Source organism: Platichthys flesus, chromosome 24, assembly GCF_949316205.1.
Source record: "Platichthys flesus chromosome 24, fPlaFle2.1, whole genome shotgun sequence".
Classification (NCBI taxonomy): Eukaryota; Metazoa; Chordata; class Actinopteri; order Pleuronectiformes; family Pleuronectidae; genus Platichthys; species Platichthys flesus.
Window position 1 is genome coordinate 2,492,774 of NC_084968.1, and position 27,798 is coordinate 2,520,571.

The window sequence follows — 27,798 nt, forward strand, 5'->3', positions numbered from 1 at the left end:
AGTCAAGATGTGTTTACTGCCCCCGCTGGTCAAAACATATATCCGCTGTATTTGTGACATACTTGCAGTTACCAGCAGCAAAAACAAACGTCACAAATGAACTTGGCCAAACGCAAGTAGAAGGGTGTGAAGAATTTCATTGACAGAAGGAAAATTTGAAATTTATTCTGAATAGATTTAGAGATTCCGAGAATATGATGCTGTGCATTGTTCCTAAAGTTATGTTTACGGGGGGGGAAATGGAGCTACTCGGCAAGTGCACACTGCATCACACACAAAGCATGTTACACTATGAGTACAACAAATGGCCAAACCACTAAGTGTTTAAACAGCTGTTGTACTGTGTGAGTGTGGCAAATGTATATTTATTATATATATATATATATAAATATAATTAAGGGTCTGTTTAAAGGAATTCAGTTGTCATTCTTTTTTTTGGGGGGGGGGGGCTGAAAGATTTTGGTTTCAGCTCCTGGGTTGACCAATGACGTTTGAGTAGGCTGTGGTTGCCCACTGGTAAAGAGTCTGTGTATTATTAGTATTGTTATTAAGTGAGTTTTCTTGTTTTTAAAAACTACTGAAAGGACAGGGGCATTTCAGCTGAGACCGGGGCCCCCCTGGCCCTGGATCCGCCCCTGTTCTGAGGATGATTTAATGAAGATGTTGAACATGGGTAATTATTGACAGCCCTACAATCACAGCAGTTGAACCAGATCATTCAGACGACAGGAGCTCAAACGCTGTTGAGCATGTCCCAGGTCACAGGTTACTGTCACATAAGCCATCACATAAAAGCGAATAGATACCAGAAATAAAACTCCACTGTTTGCTCCTGTGACAATCATTAACAAACGCTATGTATAAGAACTGGATATTATATGATAATAAACTCTACATTGACCTGGAGCACTGTTTGCAAGTCATCCATCAAATCTTGATTTCAAACTCACGAACTCAGGTATCATGGAACCACTTGTGTTTGCATTTATGAGTTAAAAACAATCAACATTGTAAAATCCCAGAATTTATCATTTGGATATTGGTGTTATATCTGTGTGTGTGTTTGCATGTGGGTGCATGTGAGTGAGTGTGTGGGTGTGTGTACTGACCATTGAGTCCTCGTCCGTAGTGAAGACGGTACAGGCATGTGCCTGCATGAAGGACAGGATGGTTCCTGCGATCTTCTTCAGTAAGACCTCAAGACACTGCTGCTCCTCAAAGATCAGACTGGCCAAATCCAACAGCACCTGTACGAATACAGCATGTCGATATTTGTGTCTGTGCCTAAACTCTAAAATGGAAAAATAGCCACATGACTCAGGAACAGGAAGGAGATTTAAATAAGGGCAACAAAGAGAGAATGTGGTAAGAGATGGACTCTAAACCAGCAAAGATAAAACAAGTAGCTAGTATCTTAGAACGCCTACTACTGTCACGCATTTTGCATTTCACTTTTTACTTCACTTTTATATCTTTTAACTATTATATATATTTCATTTAGATATGTTTATGTCTAAATAAATGTTACTTTGTATAAATATTAGAGAAAGAGATTAAATAAGAAGTAAATAGTGAGTAAATATATATTGTTTCTTTTTATTGCTTTTCTTGTATGTGTTGTATTTATTGTGTTTTTATGTTTATATATTTCTACGTTCATTGTATGCACCACTAACCAGAGCAGATTCCTTGTAGGTGTACACCTACTTGGCAATAAATACTTTCTGATTCTGATTCTGATGTACATGGTTCGGGAATGAAAAGTCTACATTGGAACAGAACGGCCACACTTACTTGAAAGTAGAAGATGTGAACCCGCAGTTGTGTCTCAATTCAGGGGCTGCATCCTTTTGAGGATTGTGGCCACCAAGGCAGACCGGAAATAAGACGGCTTTCCCTCATCTGCATCACCAGCTCGTCCCGCCCTTATTGCTGTTAGCTGTTCGGTTGAGGTGAAGCCTGATCCTCAAGCATCAAACGTTTTGTCCTCATTTCCATTGAAGTGTAATTTCTCGGGGAAGGAAGGAGTCTTTGAAATGGGACAGTCTAGTCGCACTGCTATGACGCAATAGATCTCCAAAGGATGCATCCCCTGAATTGAGACACTGCCTTCATCTTCCTGTTCACTTCCAGTCTGTGCACTAACACATTTGCTTCCTGTTGCAAATCATCAGCCGGCTTTATGTGGAGTTCAACTTTGAACTTTGACTCACAACATTTTTCTGCATTTGTGAACATGTGACCGTGCCCTGAGCCTGAAGCAGAACACGGCCTCAATTGAAAGTTTGACTTAAGTTTTTAAAGTAAAGGGAAAAATCTCAAGTACCTTTTTGTTGGGTATATAATTCAAAGTGTAATCAAAGACAAGCTTTTTCATTATGTTCTGTCGACTTTCATTGAATGTGCGGAAAACGGTGCTACATGCAGTATCTATCACTACCTGGAGATTTAACCATCACACCCACCTGATTGCGTCGGTTTTCCAGCTGCGACGTCTCGTAGAGCTGAGCGTTGTGCAGGACGATGCCTGAAAAGGCCAAATAGGCTGAGAAGTCCTGCGAGGGAGGGAGAGAACAACGAGTGAGCACCATGTAGAAAGACGGGGAGAAGAGTGCACTACAGAGGAGATGAAATGAAGAGGAGAGGAAAGAGGAAAGAGGTGAGGAGGGCGAAATGGCAGATAATATAAGGAACAAGGAAGATAGACAGTTTTCTCTTATGTACAAATAGAGTACTGATATAGTACTATTACAATACTAATACAGTATTAATTCAGTATTATCCAAACTACCCCCGGAGACTTTTATACGTGAACCAAACATTGTCATTGTGAGTGAAACACTGAGTTTTACCAACCTTTTCATCCTGTTCAGTGAAGGCACCATCCTCCCCACTCTTCTTGTTGATAGCCTGAGCAACTCCGACGACCTGAGACATGCGATCAGAGGAACAATTTGTTTCTCTACACAGATCTGATACAGAGAAAAAAGGAGCTGGAGCACAGTACACGCTGTTTCACAAGTCTGTGTGCCTAGAGCACGGCTTGACATCAGCTTGGGAAAAGTTGTACTGCAGAAAACACGGGGCCTTGCGAGATTCTGGGTCTCTGTGCATCTTACTGATGTTGTAAGTCTTGAAACATTATGATATCACTGGACAGTGTAGTGACAATGTGAAGTGTGTTGTGTGCTCAAGGATGCCTTCAGTAATGTGCTTGTCAGATCATTTAACAGTATCATGATAACAGCGTGGTCCCCCCCCCCCCTCCTCAAGAAAGCCATAGTCTTTCACATCATTATTTGTGAGACCTATGTTGATGTATAACTTAACAAGATGCTCCACATTTTCCTGGCTTTATTATTTTATTCTTGTGATATTATGACTTTATTCTCATAAACTTCTGACTTCATACTTGTAAATTTACAACGTTCCGCTCATAGATTTATTACTTCTCTCACAATACGTTGAATTATGACTCTAATCCTCACGATAATGAGACTTTATTCTAGTAATATAACAGCTCTTTTTTTACCTTAATACTCAAAACAATACATTACAATGAAATATAATTGATAAAAAAGACAATTTAATTACTGACATTAGCCTTCACTTTCATTCATGCCTGCGTTCTTTTTATGAACAGTCAAACGGTCCCTCGTGCTCGCGGGTGAGGGATACACCAGTAACTGCCTGACAGGGTGAAGTTGTGCTGTCTCACCTCGGCTCTGTGGTTCTTGATGGGCAGACACAGGATGCTGTGGGTTTTGTAACCTGTGATCAGGTCGACCTCAGCATTGAACCTCGGGTCCTGGGGAAATCAAAACACACACATTTCAGGTTTGGACTGTTCTCCTCAGACGCTCATGAATGCAAACAACCTGCCCCACCACCTACACTCAGGACAACCGCAGGTCCGATTTGCATAAAGAAACAGAGGCTCTGTAGTAAGCGGCACAAATGCAGCTGTTAGCCTTATCCAACCAATTCTTCTCTTCCCCAAAAAACCACAGCCTCACACCTACGTACTCTAGTTTCGATGGCACTCGTAATGAGTCACAAGGAGGCGAGCGTCTTCTCTGGTGTGTGAATATGGAGTTTAAGAGGAAGAGGGGGCTTCTGACGACATGATAAGGACTCGCGGATGGAGAGATGTTTTGCTCGGGCGGGTTGTTCCCCCCCCCGGCTGACCTTTAAACACTCCTTTCCTCTCTGTCCATTTCCTTTATCTGCTGGACTCAAGGGGAGGTTTGTGGGTATAAAACCACGACGAGAAGAGGATCAAGACAAACCACACTCCAAACAAAACCTGGTTGAATGTGGTGAGATAACACGGTTCCTCAGGTTTGTATCACAGCTGTGTTTTTGTGCGTCTCACAGGGTTCTCAGTGTGACCAAAGGTGTAACCAACTATTTGCTGTTGCTACACCTGTGCAGAATTATTTTCTTCTACGGCTCTTTTTCAGTCTCCAAAGATAACGTTGGAAGAGTAACAACTTGAAAAGCTTACGAGCACACACACACACACACACACACACACACAAACACAGACACACACATCAAACATGGAACATTTTCAAATGGGAGCGAATTGAGGCACGCTATCAAGTTTACAGGAATCGACAAATCATTATTTTGTATTGCAAGACAAAAGACATAACACTTTAAGATAGTACGTGGAAGACAAGAAGAAGACACCTGGACAGGTTTAGAACCACCTGCGGCTCCATGCTGGGTTTGGGATTGGTCATTAGCGTCAGTTGCTGATTGAAGTTGTTGACCCAATTTCAACAAATCAACAAGAAGGATAAAAATACCTTCGAAAAAAAAACTTAATTACTCAACAAGACCTCAAAAAAGGTCTCAAAGATAATCAACAATCTACATGATGTCCTCCATCAATAGTTAACCTGTTACCAACAGAGATGTTTGAGAGCAAATTAAGAAAGTGTGGTTTTATTCCAGACCTCAAACTCCATAGTACCAAATTAGGTAATTTTACCTTGTGTATAGACCAGAGGTCGGCAACCTGCGGCTCTTCAGCCCCTCTGCAGTGGCTCCCTGTACAGTGCATGCTGCGCATATTTTTCGCGAAAGGTGAACTTAACGAATCAGTTCTTTCATATGATGAACGTGAGTGAACGTAGCGTTCACGCTAATTTTTTAAATAATCATCGTATCAGGCCATCATGAAATACCAGGAGCGGATGAATGTGTGTGTGTGTGTGTGCGCTCCCAGATAGCCGACAAACACACAGAGCTGGGGCTCCGCCCCCCGCCCTGAGCCCCGCTCACTCGCTCAGAGAGAAACAGTGAGATCGGACCTCGTTCACGAGGAGTAGCCTCTCAGTGACTGACCGGCTGCTTCTCAACAGTGGAAAGAGTGAAAACAACGAGTTTCTCTGGTCTCAGCTGATCAGAAATCAGCTCCTAAGCTTCTTGATCAGAGCAGAAGCTGCAGGTGGTTTGTACCGAGCTTCAGTTTCTGTGTCCGCCTCCAGTCTGACCTGCTCTCACGTTTTGTTTTAATATTTCAGCAACTAAAATATGCGTCACATCCTATTACGTCCCGGAGCTCTTCCCTGCAGGTCGCTAATCTATAGTTCTGACCCCCGGCCTCGGTAAACTAATCATGGATAAATCCCAGAAAAGAAATGTCTGGGAGGAAAATAGAGTTTAATTCTGCGTGGACAGATTAATTTGCTTTCACTGCCACCGATGCTGTCTTACATGTATGCTTGATATGTGGCGAGGAATTATCAAACAATAAGAAATGTAATGTTGAAAGATATTTCCAGAGCAAGCACACAACATCTGCTGAAAAGTACCAAGCTTGGAGATGAGCAAAAACAGCTGAGTTCTGTGTTTAATTTATTCCAAACTAGGCCCACACGTGTATTTTGTTCTCCAATTAATACGAGTTTGGTGTTTTTCTATTTTGTAACAGGTAACAGTTTTTTTTATTGTCGTTCTATTATTTAATAAATGCAACAAACTATAGTTTTTATATATATTGTATAACTATATACATATATATAACTTTATAACCTGTGTTATCAAATATGTTGTGCGGCTCCAGACAGATTTGATTTGGGGGAAGAGGGGGCGAAATGGCTCTTTAGATAGTAAAGGTTGCCTACCCCTGGTATAGACTGATGCACTTTTGACTTCAGCTTTTTAGTGTTTGGATATTGGACACCAACTATGTATCCCTGTATTGCTTTTATGGCTGACGATTAAGTGTCTGAGAGATTTTGTTTGCAGAGAGTCTTCTCTCAAATTACCTGAGTGTGTGTGTGTGTGTGTGTGTGTCTCTGAGTGTCAACCTATTGTCACCCCTGTACAGTTCTGCACCTTAACATGCCCAGACAGGACCGATATTTCTGAAATGTCAACTGACGCGCATTAATTGAAGCAGTGCTCAGTTACGCTGCTATTATGAGTTGCCCTCATGTGATATTTGGAACAACATATCCTTGATGTCTGACTCTGGAGGACAAAGAAATAAACAACTGGAAATTTTAAACTTCCTTTTTTAGGGTTTGATTCTCCTCTATAGGGTTAAAAAATCCCAGAAATATGTGATGGGATTGAGTGAAATCAAAACCAAACTCAGCGAATGATACGATAAATCCTGCGAGATAATTTTTCACCCCCCTCAAGATTGCAGTTTGGATGCAGCACAGTGAAGGCATTGATAAGAACACCCTGGCCAGCAACCTGGAGCAATGTAAACAGGCCTGGGGGGGGGGGGGGGGGGGGGGGGTTTACTACGCTGCTGAAATCAATGTAATCCTGAGCAGACTAATGGAAAGATAAAGATACAATCAGAGAGCCTGGGAGTCCCTCAGATGACGCAGATGGACTTCCTGGAAGCGGTATCAGGTCCCGCCGTAGTACGCGCACACACACACACACACGTATACACACAAACACTTGCACAAATGCACTCTGCATCATACACACTAACATTATTGTGCATTATTTAAGTCAGTTAGTGCACAGCATGATGCAAACGCCCTAATATTGATTGATCCTCGCATTGTTTTATGTGCATTTTATGTCTGGGTGCAACACTGATTGTATATGCACACACACACAAACACAACCACACAAACAACCCACTATAAACCTGTGACTCATCTTAATTTTTTTTTTATAAACGCATGGAGACAATACAAACACTTTTGTTTTGTATGTTCATAAACTTACACAAGCGAGTTGGTACAGATAATTGTGTTACACTTGTCAGTACTCATTCCTTAGCTCCTCACCCTCACCATGTCGTGGCTTTAGAAGGTGAGTGCACAGAGACATACGCGCACACACACACATACACACACACATACACTGATAGATCATCCCATCAGCCACTCTTGTTCTCTTTTTTCTCTCACTCTTTCTCAGTCACATCATCACCATCATCATTTTATTGTGTTCAGCAGGAAACCTGATGAGAGAGCTATCACACACACCCACACACACACACACCCACCCACACACACACACGAACACACACACACACACACACACACACACACACACACACACACACACACAATAGATTCTGCTGTTTTGTGGTCCCTGAAGTATAAAAGCACAGTTTCATAACCAGCCTTGAATATTGAATGGAGGATATTGCCATGGAAGCAGTGAAGCAGGAACCACAACCTTGTATCAGACAATAGGTCTGTTTTTAGTGAAATGTCGCACACAGAAGCACAGTCAAGGGTGCACGTATCTGAGGCGGAAGAAATGTTAAAGTGATGTCGGGTGATTGTGAGGCTGGAGTCGCGCTGTCTGGTTAAACAAATTGAAATTGAGTTCACATAGTGGTCATTTCCCACAGTGAGACACACCAGCGATGGTCATTTTAATGGTGATGAAGAGACTGCCTTTTCAATGTAATGCTGAACAAGGCCTACAGTGAGATTTCTGCTACATTCATGACTTAATAGATAAGAACAGCATAGATATCATTATCACGTCACCTGACAGCCCTGTACGTCAATAATATATATTATTTTCTATTGACTTCTGCATACATCGGTCTTTTCAGTATCGGAGTCTGTAAGAGGTAGGCATCTTGCAATAAAACTACATCCTTTTAATGCAAGGATCTCTTGAGGACATAAGGCCTCATAACTACTTTGTCCTTCACAATAAAACTCAGCCTCGCACCAATTAACTGCAGCCAAATGTAGGAAAAAAAACAGTTCAACAAATCCTCGCTCTACTGAAATTCCACTTGTTTCCAATATAACTTCACAGAGCTGCTGCCAACAACTTGAAACAGGACAGGACGTCAACAGTAAAACGCTCAAAAAATGAAAGAGAAAACTGGGAAATTCCACTGTCCAAAGTCTTGACAGTTTGAAGGTCGTAAAGATGTTAACCCTTTGAATAAATAAAGCTCTCCAGTGCGACTCTGCATTGTTGTCAATATTCTCTGCTGGACAAAAGACTTTCAAACTGAATTTCACTGTAGACAAAGATATTTTGGCAGTTCAGATGAGGTCAGCCCATCACAAACACACACACACACACACACACACACAAAACACACACTTTAGTTAGACTGACATGACCACAAACAAAACACATGCAGTCAATTATGGCTTGTGTTTGCATTCCCAAATCAAACACAAGCCTAATCCTAAGTTTTCTTTGTCTCTCCCTCTCTCTCTTGTCTCTTTCACTCAAAGACAAACATCTCTCTCACATCTGCTTCTTTTTTAGGACATAATTCTTCCAGAGTGAGGTTGCACTCACAACACACACATGCATAAACACACACACTCACACGCTAACAGGATCTTAGAGTAGTGGCAAAGCTTCATCCACATCCATTCTGTTAGCTGTCTTTAATCAGTTACTAGTGGTTACCAGGGATCACCAAAACAAATTTTCGGAGGGCAGTTTGGGGGGGGGGGGGGGGGGGGTAAAGGACAACGGCTCAATCTCCTGAAATCCAATCTGGAGCAACATATTCAGACAATAATCTTCTTTAAAATAGTAAAAGTATTACTATTATTTAAAAAAAAAAACTTAAAAGACCAGTTTGTGATCTTGTGAAAGTCCAATGGTGGAACACTTTCCAAACTTCTTTGCTGCATCACCAGCTAATTCCATTTTGGCTTTTGTATCTATTAACAATGGACTCGAGGAAGCGCCAGTCCCCGTTTTTCGTAAAATAACAAATTCTCCTGGGTGGTCGTTTATATTTCTGTTCATTCAAAGTGAACAAAATACAAAAAACGTTTACCTCTGAAAAGACCAAAGCAACACTAGCTGTTTCTTTTTAAATGGTGAATGGATTTTAGAATTAATCCTTTTAAATTGCAATCTAGCTTCCTTCTGTGTCATTGCAGAACATAAACCATATTACTGGCGACAGATTTTAAAGTCAGACTGGTTTGATCATTGATTGAATTGCGAGAGAGGCGTGGTGTCGAAACCTGATCACCCCCAAGGTCAACGCACTCAAACTGTCTGGGGTCAAAATGAAAGAGAAGAATAAGGAGTGAGTGTGTGTGTGTATGTGTGTGTGTTTGGGGGGGGGGGAGTGAAGATGAACCCTCTAGAGAAGCACTTTGACCTACTTTCCCTTCTTTCATCCCCCTCGTGCTCCCACCTGCTCTGTCAGCAACATGCATCCCCAAAGCAAACACAAGCCTGTTTCAATGAACACAGATGCGCACACAGTAAAACCACCTCGTGAGAAGCATATGTCTGGAAACATGAAGGCAGGGAGACAAAACGGTGTAGAGTGCTCACCTCGTACGCGTTCTTGATGTTGAGTGGCTGACCCGTTGCGGCGACGTGTCCCACGATGCCCTTGTTCCACTCCAACTTGATGCAGCTACTGGAGGATTCCTCCAGTGTGGTTCCCTCGGCCACGTCGAACAGCCGGCTCACCAAGAACTTCCGGTTGGAACTGTCTTCACCCACCTGGGATAACACACAGTCACACACAGGCTGTTCATCTACACTACAATCACTGGGTGGACAGAGAAGAATTTCCTCTCAGGGAAACAGACAAGTTGATGATCCAGGAAGAGCAATATTTGCCCCAATAGATCTACGCTGCACTGATCAATATTTTTTAATCAACAACCAATTAATTGTGTAATGTGAAGCCATATTTCACATGTGAATAAACTCTCCGGTTACCTCAGCTTTGCAAATCTTTGAGCCTTTTATAGCTAAATGGTTTAGATTTTCCGGCCAACTCAGTGCCGCAGTAAGGGTTTGCAGTTACGGGGCAGATGTTTTATTTTGAAAGGCACAAAAAAACTTGAATTATAATAACTTTACAGTAAAATATGCATTTTTTTGTGAATTAAATGTGAACATAAAATAAGATGTTTCCAGAAAAATACTCTAAAGCTGCGACAGTCAATATATTTTTTGGAGGTTTTCAATGCAAATGAAGAACCAACATCAGATCATAACCAAACCTCTTTTAGATGATTGTTTTGTAATGGCAATGACAGGTAGCAGTCTAACATATTGTTTTCAGCAGCAGCAGGTAAATATCGGGTTAAAGCCATAGGGCTTCACATAGTTTACAGACTATGTGGGAACATAGCCGAGCATTTAGCAGCTTAAGAGCTTGTTGATGGAGTTACTAACTTTTTCTTGAATGAAGACATTTTAATTTAGCTGCTTAGGTCCCAGGGTCCTGGTGTTAGTGGTATACAAACTCTGTCATGTCTTACTGGAGCACTAGAAGGGAATGGAGCCATCATTAACGTTGCTAGCAATAGCTCTACTTTTTCCTACTTGCCCTAGAAACAAACATCTGCTTTGATAAAGGCCTATTGGGCTTCCATTCATCATATGTCTGCTATATGTGTAAGCTAGAAGCTGTTTGCTCACATGTGATCTACAGTATGTTTACAAGGTGGCTTTATGTTGCTTTGAGGATAAAAAAATATATGATATTTTCATTCAAGCTCATCCCCAATCCGGTTTAATATTACAAAGACACGTTGCACATAGCAAAATATGCTATGCAAAGGCAGAAATCTATCCAGGACAGACTGATGAGTCAGCAAAAACTGTCTGGAGCTTGTCACATCAGCAGCATGCATATATACTCTAGTGACCTACATCTCACTGGCCTGGCTGATCAAAGTGCTCCCGAATTACAGTTTGACCCCCTCCCAGTTCTCCCAGCCCCTTGCCCTTCATCCCTACCAGGAACAGCGAGTAGCGGTCGGCAGCGATCAGCTCGTTGATGTGGAGGAAGATCTTGTGGCAGAGTGCTGTCACGTCCAGATGACTCGACACGTCCTTCACCAGCTCCAGCAGCCTGGCGCAGCGGTCACCTCCGCTGCCCGCCCCTCTGCACCCGCTTCCGCTGCCCACCACGACACCACCACCCTCGCCCATCACCGAGCCTCGGAGAGAGACAGTCTCACGGTCAGCGTCGCTCAGAAACGTCAGGGAGCCCTCGGAGTCCTTAACCACGATGGGTCTCAGCGGGCGGTCGAACTCTGATGCTGAGATCTTGCGGGTCGGGGTGCCGGGGGCCGGGCTGGAGGCCGTGGCCGGGGAAGGGCAGCGATTGTCCAGAAGGAGCGTGGGTGGGAGGATGGTGGAGGCCGAGGGGGGCTCAGGGTCTGTGGACGACTGGCTGGGTCGCTGCTGAGCAAGAGTTTCTTTGGAGGCTGATGGCTGGATGGTGTGGACGCGCTCAGCGAACCAGGCATTCACCATCTCCCTGTCCAATTGGAGAAGAAACAGTATGAGAAGCTTTGACGACCAGCATCAGGAGATACTGCATTTCTACCATCAATAGCATGAGCCTTCACATTATGACGATTTCCACCAGCACAGACTAAAGTATTGGTCCTGACAGACAACTCAAACTGAACACACAAGACTACAACTTGAGTTGTCTCACAAATTGCCCCCCCAAAATCCCACATAAATGCAAATTATCATCTGTACCAGTGTACCTGTACCAAAACCAAAACAGACTTCCACCTGAAAGCTTTTATCTGCACTTTGCAATGAAAAGTGAAGGAAATGCAATGAAATCTGGATGAAATGGTTGATTGAAACATGGACAATGAGGGCAGAGCGTTGACTCTCAAAATAATTCACACATAATTTTTCTGGCTCACGCATCTGACGTCAATGGCACAAATTGCACTTGAAAAAGACATGTAATGAAAAATGACAGGCAGCAAACAGGTTTGATTTGATCTCTCAGTCAGTCTAACCATCTTAATATGGGACCTGTGCTGAGATGTTCAGTGTCAGACTGCTCTGACACGTTTTTTCGCTTCTGTGCTATTTTCTATCTCTTTATGCTGTTTTCTGCTCCAAGCACGGCTCGTCCTTGGTTTATTTCCTGACAGCAGACGTTTTTCACTTCAGTCTGCATTTGAGCACTTTTCCTACACTTATACAACTATAAGCATCATCATATAAAAACATGTTCTTACAGGATTATAAGACTTAACTCATTGTCAAGCCGCACAATAAGCAGATAACAGGCTTAATACTTACTGAACACATGTCCTGCTGTAATCTCTGTTGCTGCGAATGTTTGTACTGTCCAAACTCAAATGCTGTGTCAGATTCAGTCTCCAGCATGTAACTATGAGTTTGAGAAGTTCCTTTTTTCCAATCAATTGTTGTTGTTGTTTTTTACATAGTTTTACAGTTTCGGTTTTCTTTCAGAACCTCTAAACCTGAATCTGAAGAAAGCGTGTTTTAAGGAGTCCTCTTAAGGATGCCTGGGCGTGAACCTTCGCTTCTCGATCACTTTTTGCGGAGGGACGGGGCGAATTGAACATTTGCTTCCTGGCGCGAAGAAAATCCGGAGCATGGCTTTGTGTGGAGTTCAATGTGGGTGAAATTTGCGCTTCTTATCCATTAGTGTGTGACCCTGCCCTCAGTCAGAAGGACTTTTTTTTAAACTATGAACCATGAAAAGAAATAAAACCGTAAAGCCAGAAATGAGCATAAATCAACAGTTGACCACCTTGGAATAATGCATGAACACTCCTTATGCCAACATAAGTCAATGCTCGCTTTGTTAAGGTTATAATCTTTATTTTATGGCTTATGTATGCAAGAGGAAGAATGTGTTATTGATTTAAAAGTGTATTCGAGGAGTAAAGGTTACAGCACAAGAGGGAAGCTGTGACGGTTTAGAAAACGAACCCTGGTTCCTTGAGATACAGGTAAATATATCCATCCGTCTGCTACTTGCTAGTCAACTATTCCTCAGTGAATCCTCTCCTGTTGGAGAGGCAGATCTCTCTTTTGTCTAATTGCCCTCTGCAGATTATTGGCATTATTTGAAGAAATAATTCTAATTAACTACAAGAGTGCTCTGCTCCAAGCTAAAATGTACTGTTGTGTTTGTGAAATTGCAAATGCAAATAACCACAGCTTTTGGCATTATCACAGGAAAACAAGCAAAATGGAGGCATTAACATAATGCAACTGTCTATTTATTCATCCACCCATTCATCCATCAGATTGGAAGCAGATGAAGCAAGTCGACACAACGTCCCTCTCTCCCCGTGATGCTTTTTAGCTCCTCCTGGGTGATCTATATGTATTCCTAAACCACATGTGATACATAATCTGTAACCTGACGTCTCATATCCGTTGAACATGCAAAGCGGTAATGGACAGCCATTTGGACAATCATGATATTAACTCAACTGGCTCCTTTTTGGCACAAAGGCACCTTTTTCACTTCTAGCTTCGAACTCTTCACCCTGTCTTTAAAGCTGCTTTCAGACATGCATTGCTCTCTGGATAACCTCTGAAATTATCCAGAGCGGCTGTATGTGAGAATGCAAATGCCTGAGGCAGAGGCTCCTTGACAATCTCCAAGTTTGTCCTGCCTAACCCTGACCCCTAGTAAAAGTTCAGAGAGCATTTAGAATGAGATGTTTGAGTTTTTTCTGTTAGGTGGGAACTTTGAAAAACGACGAGATGTGTTGTTATGTGTTGATGTGCTGTAAACAAACACATTGGATCGTGGCATTGGAATTTATATATTTTGTCCTCCTGCATCCTCTACCCAGGCTCCACTGAACCCTCTTGAGATTTTCCCTGCAGCGTGAAAGGTAAACTCCACAACTTGCAGAGTTCATGTCTGGAAACGGCTTAAGGCTGAGCTGAGACACCCTACAGAGGAAACTCATTTCGGCTACTGGGATTTGTGATCTCATTCTTCCGCGCACACTAACCGAAGCTCCTGATCACAGCTGAGGGTGCGAGTGTACATCGCCAGGTAAAATCAAATATGTGTGAGCATGGGTAACAAAGTCTCCTCATCTGTTTTCAGGCAGCCAGTGTGTGTGCCGTCGCCCATCCAAACTGTCTGACGTTGATATTTACTGGAACAGATCTAAGGTGAGTGTGTTTGTGTGTTTTTCCCGCTTTCGGAACCCAGCAAGAGAAAAAGACACGTGTCCTCTGACAACGCTTGCTATGGAAAATATCTCAGGACGGAGTTGCGATTGAAATAGATTGTTTCTGCCGTTGCTTGATACAAAGAAAAACTGATTGAAGTTGCCATGGAGGCTTAAGTGGATAATGGGGTCTGAAGGGGTTTGTCACTAAAACAAACAGACCTGGAGTGTCCTGATGAAGTGCTGCAAAGGCTGATGAAAAGCCCAGATATGCCTCCTGGGACAAAAAACACCTTATATAGCTGCTCCTGCCCCCGAGAAAGGTCTGATGTGAAAATGAAATTGCACATTTTCCGAGGTCTGGAACGAGGGGAGGCCGCGACAGGAGAAAAAGCCATTCCATTTATGGCACAGGCACCTATGCTTGGAGGGGTGGGCTTGTATAATTATCACCGAGGACCTTTCCGACGGAAAGCTGCAAATTAAACGGCAGTAAAAGTTAATGTTTAAAGGGGCCCGGTGCAACTCGCAGGGCTGTTACTGATTGTGAAGGGGATGGTGAAATTGAACGAGAGGCGAGCTGCGAGGAAGTGGCGGGACAGGAGAAGGGGTGTTTATGGTTGAAGTGGGTCAGCAGCCCACCTGAGCTGGGACAGGACCTTTTTCCAGGTCATCATGGAACCTGCCCCCCCCCCCCCCCCCCCCCTCCCCCCCCTTCATCTCCACTGCACAGGCTGTTAGACGTGATCTGTGCAGGGTTGCACACACTTCCTGAGGTGAAGTGATACCTAGAACACAAACAATCCAAAACACTACCAGAGGAAATGAACCTGCTCCTGATGGGCGGCTGGGCTGCACACAAAAGCAAACTTTAGTTCTTTTTTTTTTATTTGCAGAGGAAGCCCCCCCCCCCCTGCTCAGGAAAGTACACACTCGCATTCACCGGGCTGCAGATAAACACAGCACTACCACGGCTTGAATTTGCAGCCACCCTCCCACCTCCACCTCCGCTTTTACCTTGACGCCTTCCTGATGAAGTAGGAGTGGGTGAACTCCAAGTGGTCGTCCAGCCACGCTTCCATCCTCTCGCTTTCCGGGGAGCAGCAGTCCTCCATGGTGCAGAGGAAGCCGACGACAAGTCTCCCACCGTGCGCTCCGGTTACCGACTACATGTAGTCCCCCCCTCCCCGGTGCGCGCGCGCGTAAAACCCCGGTGCCGGAGAGAGAAAGAGAGAAACAGAGAGAGAGAGAGAAAGAGAGAGAGAGAGAGAGAGAGAGAGAGAGAGAGAGAGAGAGAGAGAGAGAGAGAGGAGGAGAGAGATAGAGAGAGGGGGAGAGAGAGAGCTGCTGGTGCTGGCGGGCTGCTCGGTCGGTGCACGCGGATCATAAAGCGGTGACTGTGCGCTTCCTCTTTGGTGAAGAGGCTGTTGTGAGGAGTAGAGGGAGGGAGAGAGAAAGAGCGACAGAGAGAGAGAGAGAGAGAGCGAGAGAGAGGATCACCCCCCTCTGTCACACTGTTTTGATAAAGAACGCCACAAATGTACACAACATCCATTCGTTTACAGCATGGGGCATCCATAAAGTATTATTCTTATTATAGAACACTGGACATTCCAGGAACCCTAAAACAAACTAAATTTGTCCGGCCCACGTGGGAATATGGCCCTGGTGATATTTATTAAAGACTGAAGGACCAGCGGGAAGTACGGTGTAATCTGTTTTGCTTTTGTTGGCCCGGACATAGAAATACATTTCTGTCGCTCAATAAGTCAAAGGAGCACAGTGGATGGACCAGTGGATTCCTGGGGATTAAAAAAGGAAATGTGGAAAAAGTGGAAATCGTGTTTCCAGGTGTTAGGGAGTGAGGCTAACTTTGATAAGGGTGGATGGCATATGGATGTGGGCCACCTTCGGGAATGATGTGGCATTTCTGGCCGTCTTGGGGCCCAGCAAAACGGATGTGAGCCCAAAGCTGCCCACTTATGAAATAGCAAATGTCCCAAAACACCTTTGCACGATAATGAATGCTCACAACAGCCCGGGCCCCATGTGTAGGCTACGTGTGTTCCCACGGCGTAGTTTCGATACAGAACCATGAATCGGCCTTAATCTGGACGTTACCCTATAGTGACCCATGTGGGGACATAGGTACATTGCATTAGCGGGGTATATTTTGCACTTGACAGAGCTTTTTCACATCAGGCTGACGAGTTCTGCTCATATCCAAGCTCATGTGTGAAATTCTAGGAGTGAACATCCAAAGTGAATATCTTGTGATACATGGCACATATACATTTGTGTCATGATCTCAGTTTGATACATTAGTCATAAAAGATGTGACTTTCGAAAATGGTCCGAAGTCTACAGCTTCTGTCTGAACTGTCTCTCTCTCCACCCGTGTCTCCATTGAAAAACCAAAATATAAAGCCTTCACAAAACAAATATGCAGAACCTCTAGGGGGTACGTTCTGGGAAGGTTCAGAAGATGTTCCCATCTAGTTAAGAAGTTATATTCCCACATTCCCAAGGGCACATTTGTTGTGTTCTAAGATATACAGAGGTTTGTAGAGTTACTCAAAGCCGATGAGTAACTCCAGAAACTAAAAATTTCCATTAGTTGCCTGACAATGACCTTCTGGGAATGATCCGGGAACTAAACTTGAACATTTCTGGAACAATCTTTGAAGGTTGTAAGAAAAATTGTAGGATTTTTCCATCAGCTTAAAAACTGAGACCCAAATCAAAGGAGCTTGTACACAACATATTGATCCAACCCCACCCTGCTGAACAGGACTGGTCCTGCCAGATTTGAGACTGGAATCTGACCAGAGATCTCGACGAGACCTTTGAGGATCCTCAGGGTTCAGGGCAGGCTTAGGGTACCCAACTGAGATCTTAGACTAAATAAAAATTGAGGATCTCATGCCAATACCCTACGTAGCGACAGCATAACAGGGGAATAGAGTAGAACTATACAGATCCTAAATTAAACACTCGTTGAGTTTGTGTACAATGACTTCTCTTAGCTGTATGATGCACATTTATCATCTCCAGATAGGTTTTTTCATTCATTTCTATTTAGATATTTGGTTTATACTAAACTGATTCATAGCAGCTACAAAGTAGACCTTCTAGACCTTGGCATCTGCAGTAATAACTTCCCCAGAAAGATGCAGATGGCTTCTCACACTCTAATAACTAGTAGAAACAAACATGGCAAATATTAGCCGTGAGATATTTTTTTTTCATGCAGGCATGTATTTAGAGAAACACAGAACAGATTTACGAGGGTCAAAACATTCCATGAATTAAAAATATAAGCACAAATGATCATCTCTGTCAGCTTCCAACAGCTGAAACTAGTTGAAATTTCATTATATATAATTGGAGGAAATTGAAGGAATTGTTTTGAGAGGGCCAACTCTCCCACGCAAATATTCCAGCCAGCATACTGTAATTAAACAGCTAATTCCAAATAAAAATCCACAACAAACCCAAGTGGTAATTAACTCTTACATTTTCTGTGAATCACATATAGCAGGACAGGCTCAGGAGCTTTTTATTGATGAAGTCTAATGGCTTTCAGCCTCTGTGTCTGCTGCTGGTCTCCAGTGTCCTCCCAGCTGGACACGTTGTGCCGCCGGTGGTGTTACCTTACCAGCAGATGGTTGCTGGTTGTCCCCGGGGGAAGCCCACCAGCAGCACCCCCAACCCCCTCAGAGCCTTCCATCACTCCCAACAGCACAAAGAGTCAATCAGAGACAACAGAGCCTCCCGTCGGTCCAACGGTGAGACTGAGAAGGGAAGCACATCTTTCTATCCATCTATCTATCTATCTATCAATTTTTTTACTTGTTCCTGATAATAGTCTCCATTTGATTTGTCCATGCAGGAGGACGTGATCACACTGATCACTAACCCAGTACTTTGGAATTCTGCTTAGATTGAGAGGCTGATCGACGGGTTGGCTTATCCTTATCTAGCAGATGTTCAGATAATTCAGTGAGACATTTTACCATTTGTGTCTGCTTTAAAATGTGAAGCACAAGTTCTCTTCCACAAATAAAATCTTCAGGTATTTCCACTCCCCACTACACACACACACAAACACACACACACACACAGTCCCTCCGGCTCTTTGACTCTTGAAGTTCTGAATGTGTTTCAGAGCTGCGCTGGTCAAGACTTGTCTATGCCACTCACATTATCCCTCTGTAACCGTGCACCTCCACTTCTGTCAACACACGGACCACAATGGATAAAAACCCTTTACCGTGTTGCTATAGTCCACCTGTAAACGTGGTGAGGGTATAGAACTGGGGTCTGTCTGTGATCGCTGAACAAGAGGCAGAGCGTGGCATCTAACACACTAAAAGACACAAACACACACACGCACACATGCCTCCTCGTCTCTCTATTCATCCCCTGTGGTCAGATCAGAGCTGATATTATTGAAAAGCTTTTTTCTGATGGTATGGCCAGATACTATTTGTACGGTGTGCTTGTGCATATGTGTTGGTGTGTATGTGTGTGTGGGTGTGTGCGAGAGATAAATGAAAAACATGAATAGAAGAGCCTCAACATGAATGGGAAAAAGGACAACACAACTGCAGTGACAACGGATGTGCTCAATAAAAGAAGCCGTACCTTGGAGCACCCAAAGATGACTGAACCACCTTTGAGGAAAAAAAATGAAACATGTATTTTTTCTTTCTTGATCGGTCCACGCCTCATCTGCTAACATACAGGAGGCAGCGTTTATTACCATAAGGCCACCAGGGGGCGATTTTAGGCTTTGGCTTCACTTTTGTGAGCCATCATCCATTTTTAACGTATATTCCCCAAAGGGTTTCAAACAGCGGATAAGACACTGACGGGAGCATTTATCTGCGTATTAGTTGTGACTGATCCAGTGGCCAATTTTGTTCAGTTGTATTTCTGCCCGATGTTTCATTCCTTCACACAACCCATAGCGTGTTTAATCAACACATAATAGAGAAGACGAAAGGAAAGGCGAGGGGATGCCATTTAGATGAGAAATGTTTTGGTCCCAGAAGCCGGTGAAAATGCGACACCTAGTGGCAGTGAAGAGATAACCTTGATGACATGCTAGGTATTTTGTAGACGTCCTAAAGGGAAACAGCTGCTGGACTGAAGAATATTGTTTGTACAGGATTGTTAGCAAAGCTGTAGAATAACGGCTCAGTTTATGACTTTTCTACAGATGCACTTACTTTAAGATTCATGCCTCATAAAGAGTTTTATGAATAGGTATCTACTCACATTGTCATTGCCCTAGAAATACTAATACTAACAGAAAATAGTAACAACAAAAAGATTACATAGGAGGAGCAACCGTAGATGTACTTGTGTGCATCATCACTAAGGTGTATATAAAGTCTATCAAATAAACACACATATACTTTATACATATACATGCATCCACACACACTGTGCATATTCATACAGTACATCTCGGTGCTCACGTGCTATTCAAATCACAAAATTCTGTATCAAATGCATATTCACACACATCGCACACACTCATGCACTATGTAACACATTAATGTGCCTGGGGTGGTGTATCAAATACAAACAGGCATGCACACATATCTGAATCCGGAGCACACATACACTCGCTTTGTGTCTCACACACACACACACACACACACACACACTCACACACACACACACACACACACACACACACACACACACACACACACACACACACACACACACAGAGAGAGATATAGAGTGGGCACATTTTTGCTCATTCTTCACTGTGTGTCAGTGGACTTTGCCCCCGAGCCTGTCCGTCTGGAGCCGCTCAGTAAACAAGTCTGAAACATGAGTGAAGGAAATAAAAGTCAGAGCAGAACCTCAGCTGTACTTGAACCACACGCGGCTCATATCAGCTCACTTGGCTTGGATATGTGGTCAAAGGAAACTGTTACAAATGTAAAACTTGGTCCCTTTTTTGTGCTGATAAAAGAAACCAGCCCCTTTTCCTGGTGAAACCAAAATTGTCACATTCAGTCTACACATTGGCACTTGGAGCTGGAGCCGAACAGCTTTAGGTTTTGACAACTCAGCAGCACAATCCAGCGTTTAGTCGGCCCTGCCAGAGGCATTATGCTGGAAAAAAAACTCACTCGAGGAGATAAAAGCCTTCATTTCAGCATCACCTCGGATCCTGAAAACAGGGCTGCTTGCGAGCGGGGCTTCGTTTAATGGCTTCCCTTCATCCAGCAAATGTTTGAGGAAACACAGACGTGTGTCTGCACAGCGTCAGTAGAGAGCGGGGACAACAGGAATAGATCTCACAAGAGGAGAGCGAGAGAACGACGGAGCTGCTCGCTTGCAGCTACAGAGGCAGTGTTGCTATGAAAATGCCACAAGCAAAGTGACAGTGGTTTGAGAGAAAAAGTGACATAATCTGTCCTTTAAGCCTTCAACTGTTTGCACCAATCTACTGACTGGAACACAGAACTTTCTGTGCCGGCAATGTGTTCATACAGAAATATAAAATCACATTTTAGGGCTTTGGTGGCAAAGAGCAAAAAACAGATGGAAATCCTAACGGCGCGGAAACAGGGAGACTCTAATTTTTTAAAAGATGTCGCAATTTGGATAATAGTTCTTACATGGATGTTCCAGCAGCTTTAGGTGTGCAAGTAAATCTAGAAATTGCTTTATAGTGGTGTGGATGTAAATCTTTGAAACTATCTGGAGAGAAAAATGTATTGGTGTATAGAAATTTGGACTGGCACTGGCTCGTGTGAATCTCATGTGATGAGTACAACTAATTTAGCTGATTTCCAATCTTGCGTATCCCAGTGCATGCTGGGAAAGGCCGGGGTGACACATTGCCGCAATCTGCAAGGCGAGAGGGGACTCTACGTTGTGTTCAACCATTAAATCCTCTGTACCTAGTTTGAATATAGTCCGTATATGTTCCCAAACACATTCACATCCGAACTGAACTTTCCTCTTCACAGTCAGAGTTTTTGAGTGATTCAGTAAGTGATTGCCTCTCAACCCCCACAGAGGATAAATGGTGCATGATGACAGGCACCCGGCTGAAACATTATCACCCGCCTGCATGGCCTCGTGGCTCCTTGATGAGCGTTATGCAGATGAGCCTGGAGTCACAGTTGTTTTGATGAGGAGAAGATTTGCCATCCACGTATCGCCCCCACGTTTCATATACTTAGATTGACATGTGTCATCCACACTACTGCATCTCCACGGGGCGTGGGTGGGGGTTGTCAGAGGTCAATTGGGGAGTGAGCACTTATTGCTAAGGGAACTGACACTGCCAAATAATTATTACACTTATCTAGAAAATGATGGACACTGTTGTGTGCACAAAACTCAAGATACTGAAGAGAACAGCGAGAGCCAGATGAGGAAAACCCCAAGTCTTGAAAATCACACAAGTAAAAGGTTTGTACTTATAAAGAGCTTTTCTAGTCTTGATGGCCACTTAAAGTGCCCTACAGTACAGTTTTGTCATTCAACCATTCACACACACATATTCATTGCATAAATGTGCAGCACATGGAACAGGGGAGACGGGGATCGAACCGCCTTCATTCAGGTTGGTGAACGTCCCGCCCTAACAATCCCAGCCACCCAGCCAGGCAAAGAAAAATAAAATAAAAGAACAAGAGAAATTCAGAGCTCCAGCTGGAAAGAAAGTTTCCTTCACCTTGAAAACGTTAAATGGTAGATGTGAGATTTCAGCTCAGGACACAGAGAGAACTTTTATTATGAAATCAGGCATAAGGGTGGGAGGGTTTGTAAAGCAAGCCTGAGGAGAGTTTGATCATCTCGAGTGGAACTTTGGGAGGTCAGCATCGCAGAGGTAGTTTTCCTTGTGAACTTGCGATTTCCAGTTTTGGAAACCTTTGATTTTTAACGACAAACCTTATGAAATTTATGTCGACTACAACATCATTTCCCCCAAAATCTGCACATTCCGTTAGGGTTTGAACCACAAATGATACATATCTGAGTTGAATGCCCTCCTTCCTATCACTGTTACCCCAGAGGACTTTGGCTTTTTGCCTCCGGCCTGGGAATGCTTTCACTTCCCTGTTTCATATATCTCGCCTGAAAGATGTTTGTCCTGATCTCAATTATTGTCCAGATTTATGGCCGTCTCTGCAGTCATAACAGCTCCCATAACTCAGCATAAAATAGCCTTACAGTAGATGTTGCCATCTCGAAGGCATCTAACAGTTTGCATATAGATTAACCCTTGGATTTTACATTGTCTGCCAGCAACCTTATTCTGAACTCTGAGTTTAGTAAGGTAATGGCCCAGAGGAGCTGTCTCACTGATTCCTGCCCTAGTTCCTCTGGAAGAGGGTTGAGCGACGGTTTGTTTTTTGAGAAGAACATAGACGTGCAGTGAGAGGAGAGGGAAGGAACCAAGACTCAAGATTTACGATGGCAAATGTGGTTATTAGAGCGAGGATTTACTGGAGGTGTACCACTAAGAGATGTCGGTACTGCTGTAGTCCTTTGAAATGTACTTACATGAGCACGCACACACACACACACACACTCATACTCACACACACACACAGACACTCACACGCACACACACCACATGCTTGAAGGCTAGCATTAGCTTTGCTCCTAAGTAGGACGGTAGCTCTGCTCCCGGAGGTGATGCTACTAACATTCACCTGCCAGCCAACCAGGAGCCTCACTGCATTGGAGCTCATGGACCTAAATGGACCTTTTCTCGACAAGTTCGTCCAATTCTTTATCACAGAATCATTTTGTGTGTGCAAAGGTAAGAGGAAGGCTTTTTACTTTTCATTCAGTCTCAAGTGGTGCGCTGCCATTTTTTTGTGTTTCATATTTCAGTAAAACCAGTGCAGTAATGGAGCTGTGGCAAGTCAAGTAGTTACACCCAAAATAGAAACAACTGAGTTGTTTCATTGAGTTTTTCTCATCAAGTTTTATGCGGTTTTCTCAGTTTCTTCAAATGAATCGGCAATCAAAAGTCGATATTTCTACTTCTCTATAACTCAGTATCATTTACTGCACTGCAGAGATATTTATTTTTCTTTCTACAAAATGTGCAGCTTTGTCACTTTTTCGGTATTACACCGAGATTTCACAAAATGTTCGGTTATGGAAACTTGGTTTAAAGTTATTGAAAAGTCATGGAAATGCATTAGTCAAAATGTGTATGTACCCTGTTTATTACTATTCATTTGTATGCAGGTGCACCCCCGCCAGTGGGCGCACATTGTCTGGCAGTAGGCCCCAGCTTGAAGCCGTGCCACCGCTGCTGCACAAACAGCTGTTCACCTATTTATTCCCAGTTGTTGCAATATACTTAACGTTTGTTGTGTGTGTCTATCTATCTATCTATCTATCTATCTATCTATCTATCTATCTATCTATCTATCTATCTATCTATCTATCTTTTCTAAATCTAATTTAAGTTAGTAATTGATAGAAAGGTTTGAACTAATATTATATCAATATCTCTAATATTAGATTACTTTTTTGAACTAAATGCTTTTGAATACTGTGTATAGCATTATTTGTATTTCATGCAGATGGTGGCCTCATTTTTCGGTTTCCTCTGCGGTCTAGAAATGTGTCTTGTTATCCTTTCAATTATCCTAATAACATACTGTGATTTTTTTTGTTTCAATTATGGTTGGGAGAATTTATCATATTCCATGGAAACTAGTTAAATGTGCCACTTATTCTGCCCAGTGTCCTCGTCTGCCAGTGTCATAATACCACTGGATAGAACTAGAGTAAGACATTATCAAGTTCACCACAAAGTGTCCCCCCAAAAAAGGTTATAAAATAAGTGGGCTATTTCCTGTGAAGTAGAAAGCTTTTCCCAAGAAAGGCGGAATCCTCAAATGGGTACAAATGTACACAGGATACAGACAGTTGTACATCTTGTAAGCATAAAATAAGCATGCTAACATACCAATGTGTTGGCACTCTGACTCCTGCCAAGTTCACCATCTTAATTTGGCCTAACTGAATAGCATATTTAACATGTTAAGATTTGCTAATTAAGTTTTGAACAAAATATAAGCTGACGACAGCGCGATGGAAACTCGGAAGATCACCAAAGTGCCTATGTGAGTCAACCACATTGCATCACAGTCTTTATAGTAGTTACCAAGGGAATTCACTAAAAGCCAAAAATGTCAACTTTGAGGCACAAGTATAAAAAGTCGGAGCATCATGCCATGCAGCTACCAAAGGAAAACAATCCTCGACTCAAAGTCCTGGAGCTTTTCACCCTCTTCGCCAGCAGAAAACTGTTTGCTCAGTTGTCATGGAACTGTAATTCTACTTACTTTTATGACTTGTCCACACCTCCTCAGGAGGGTTTGAAAAACACACAGTCACATAACAGATATTTAGATTGTGTGTGAGTCTGAAAATCCCAGACTTTTGCTCTAACTGGACAGACGGCGCGACCGTTTGCCAGTTGTCTGGGTGTGTGAGCGTCCAGGTGCACAGCAAGTAAAAGTAGAAACCGGGAGATCAAGCGGTGGGAAGATTTGTCACAGTAAACTGACCTAACAGAAATCCTTATTCAGCATAGTCCTCACCACAGTCTGAGCCCGAACCTGAGTCACCAAAAATAAAAAAATAAACCTAATGCAGAGCGAAAGCTAATTGGCCAACGACTTCAGAGAAGCTGGCCTACTTCAGAATGAACCACCTGCAGGAGAGAGCCATATATCCTGTGAGCACCTGTGTGTGACAAATTTCTGAAAAAAAAAAACAGTAAATTGGGGGTAAAAGCTGTCGGCTCATTTGGAAAAAGGCTGCGTGTGTTTTATAGTTTAAAAATTGTGTATTGTTATATTCCAGCTACTATTAAATATAGATATACGCCATACTTAAAATATGTTCTATACTTGTCTTTTCCAGGTGTGCTTGTTTGCATGAACGTGTGTGTGTGTCTGTGTGTGTGTGTGTGGAAAATCACCCCATGGAAACACTGTAGGGGGGAAAAAAATCAGTGTTGAGTGGAAACACACTCATTAACGCTGTTTGTGCAGGAGTGTGTGTTGTGTGATGCCCCAGGGTTGTGCTCAGATGTTGTTTGGTTACTAGCCTGCACACCCACATGTATACTGCACGCACAACGTGTCCCATGATGCACTTGTGTCCACACAGGCCTGATCAGTACAAACTGCCCATCCCCATGCTCCCTGGTCAGTAATTACAGCACATGAGTAGTGCTGTGATCATAACATTTCTTGAACTGAAATGATTAAAGCCACCATTTGTACATTGGATATGATAAATATATGTTTGTAAAACCAAAGTTAAATTTCTTTGAAGCTAAACTAAGAAGCCTCTGCTGAACAATGTACATACCACATTGTGGCAAGTACAGGATACTGGTAAATGTAATATAAGAGAAGAGTCATAAAGTGAGTGGGATGATGTAATGTCAGTTTCACGGCCAATGCCTATCTATAGTTTAACTTTCGACATCAGACGATACTGAACTAGTCTTACCAGACCAAATAAGGATGTGGCAGCAAAACCCTGACTGCACTGACAAGAGCAAGGCTCTGATCGACTTTTGGAAGAGAATCAATTGGTAATCCTTCTGTTGAAAAGTAAGTGTGTAGAGTATATAGAATTTGACTTTGCAATGCACCCCACAAATAAAACCCTAACTTATACACAGAGCACAGAGATGTACAGCTATCCTGATCATGTACATTCAAGCAAATCCTTTTGGTCAAGTGTGTCAGAACGTTTCTGGAATCGAGTTACTCTTCTATTATTGTATGTTTATATAGTGACCTGGGTGGCTTTTAAGATAGAAAGATAGACAGATAGATAGATAGATAGATAGATAGATAGATAGATAGATAGATAGATAGATAGATAGATAGATTACTTTATTCATCCCCGAAGTGAAATTAAGTCGTCATGGCAGCTGGTATATTTGAATACAATAAAACACAATACAATAGAATAAAATAAAATATATTGAGGTAGAAAGAATAAAAACAGAAACACAAGATAAGTAGGTAGGTGCAGTGGTAAGATGATGGTAATAGTACTGATGATATGATGGTAATGTTATTGTTAGACAGTATATAAAAATAGTACAGTATATATAGTATATAATATAACATAATATATATTTATATATGATAGTAATAATTATACCAATATAATAGCAGTATATAGTAATAATGGCAGCAACAGTATATATTATAATAATAGTAAATATAATAATAATAACATGTACACATGTGTTAATATGTGTATATAGACTTATATATACAAAAAATATACAAAGAGTATATATATAAACAGAACTTCTTGGGTTTCTGAGGACCTGCTGCCCTTCTAAGAAGATTTTTGCAGACTGAAGGTAGATGAAGTGGGAAAAACATAACACAATATGACCACTCGCTGTTTCACTAACCACAATGCAGTCACGTCTAGGCTGCAAAATATATCAAGTCAGCTAATCCTGCCTTAGGCTTTAAAATCTGTTATTTCAGTCTTGTCAGGTTGTTGTTTGCCGTCAAATGGAGACCATATTTACTTATAAATTCCCCACAGGGTTAGTCCAAACTGTAATGGGACCTGTTGCATCTGGTCTTAAGAAGCTTCTGACCTACCTTTAAGAATTTTATTAGTGTTTTTGTGTCTCATCGTGGAGTAAAAGCTGCTTTTAGAGGATGTTAACCCCCTGAAGAGTGGAACACATTTCCCTGTTTCAAGGCTGTTTCCTTTTTACTTAGAATGGTGTTGTTGTTAAACACTGCAAAGTACTTACAGGTGCTAGTGGGCAAATGTTCTTAATTTGCATGTAGCCGTAATCCGATGAATGCCTCTGCAGACACTATGTATAAATGATCATCGTACTATATGGAGCACATAGGCTTCTGGCAGTCACACATGTTTACACCCACACATTAAAACGCACACGTACTTCAGTGATGTAGCACTGTTCTTTCATTAAAAGCAATGCATATAGACGGATTGAGATATGAATGGTCATAAAGAAACAGTACAGGCTTTTGGTCCCTAGCATAGGCTAAGCTCTAACAACACTCAATCCCACAAATCCCATAATGCATCTCATAAGTGTCTTTTGTAAGTCATGCCGTGCCTTATATATGGTCAGATGTTTAACGGTCTTTCATAATCCATTTCAAGATCATCAGCTAAAATAACCCTTATTATTTAAGACTTGCTACAAATATTTCCAATGAAATCACCCGGTTTAAAGACAACTATACACACACAGTGAAGTGCCCCTTTAAATTGAGGCAGTGAAGTGACTTCAAGTTGTAAAATTGTTAAGGTCACCAGACTCCTGGTTTTAAGCTGGGTGTAACAAGACTATGATGCTGGTGGCTCTGTC

General features: G+C 42.5%; 1 protein-coding gene across 2 annotated transcripts in view; it reads right to left on the bottom strand.

Moving 5' to 3' along the window:
• The window catches only part of pde5ab (phosphodiesterase 5A, cGMP-specific, b), a 58,511-nt gene extending 42,738 nt beyond the window's left edge, over positions 1 to 15,773 (bottom strand). For both annotated transcript variants that reach the window (XM_062384083.1, XM_062384082.1), the window contains exons 1-7: positions 15,405 to 15,773; positions 11,200 to 11,725; positions 9,775 to 9,948; positions 3,719 to 3,808; positions 2,857 to 2,928; positions 2,466 to 2,555; positions 1,110 to 1,247 (exon numbers count right to left, since the gene is read on the bottom strand). In XM_062384083.1, coding sequence (XP_062240067.1) covers positions 1,110 to 1,247; positions 2,466 to 2,555; positions 2,857 to 2,928; positions 3,719 to 3,808; positions 9,775 to 9,948; positions 11,200 to 11,725; positions 15,405 to 15,502 — 1,188 coding nt within the window. In that variant the 5' untranslated portion in view covers positions 15,503 to 15,773. The remainder of the gene's footprint in view (positions 1 to 1,109; positions 1,248 to 2,465; positions 2,556 to 2,856; positions 2,929 to 3,718; positions 3,809 to 9,774; positions 9,949 to 11,199; positions 11,726 to 15,404) is intronic.
• Positions 15,774 to 27,798: the final 12,025 nt, after the last annotated feature.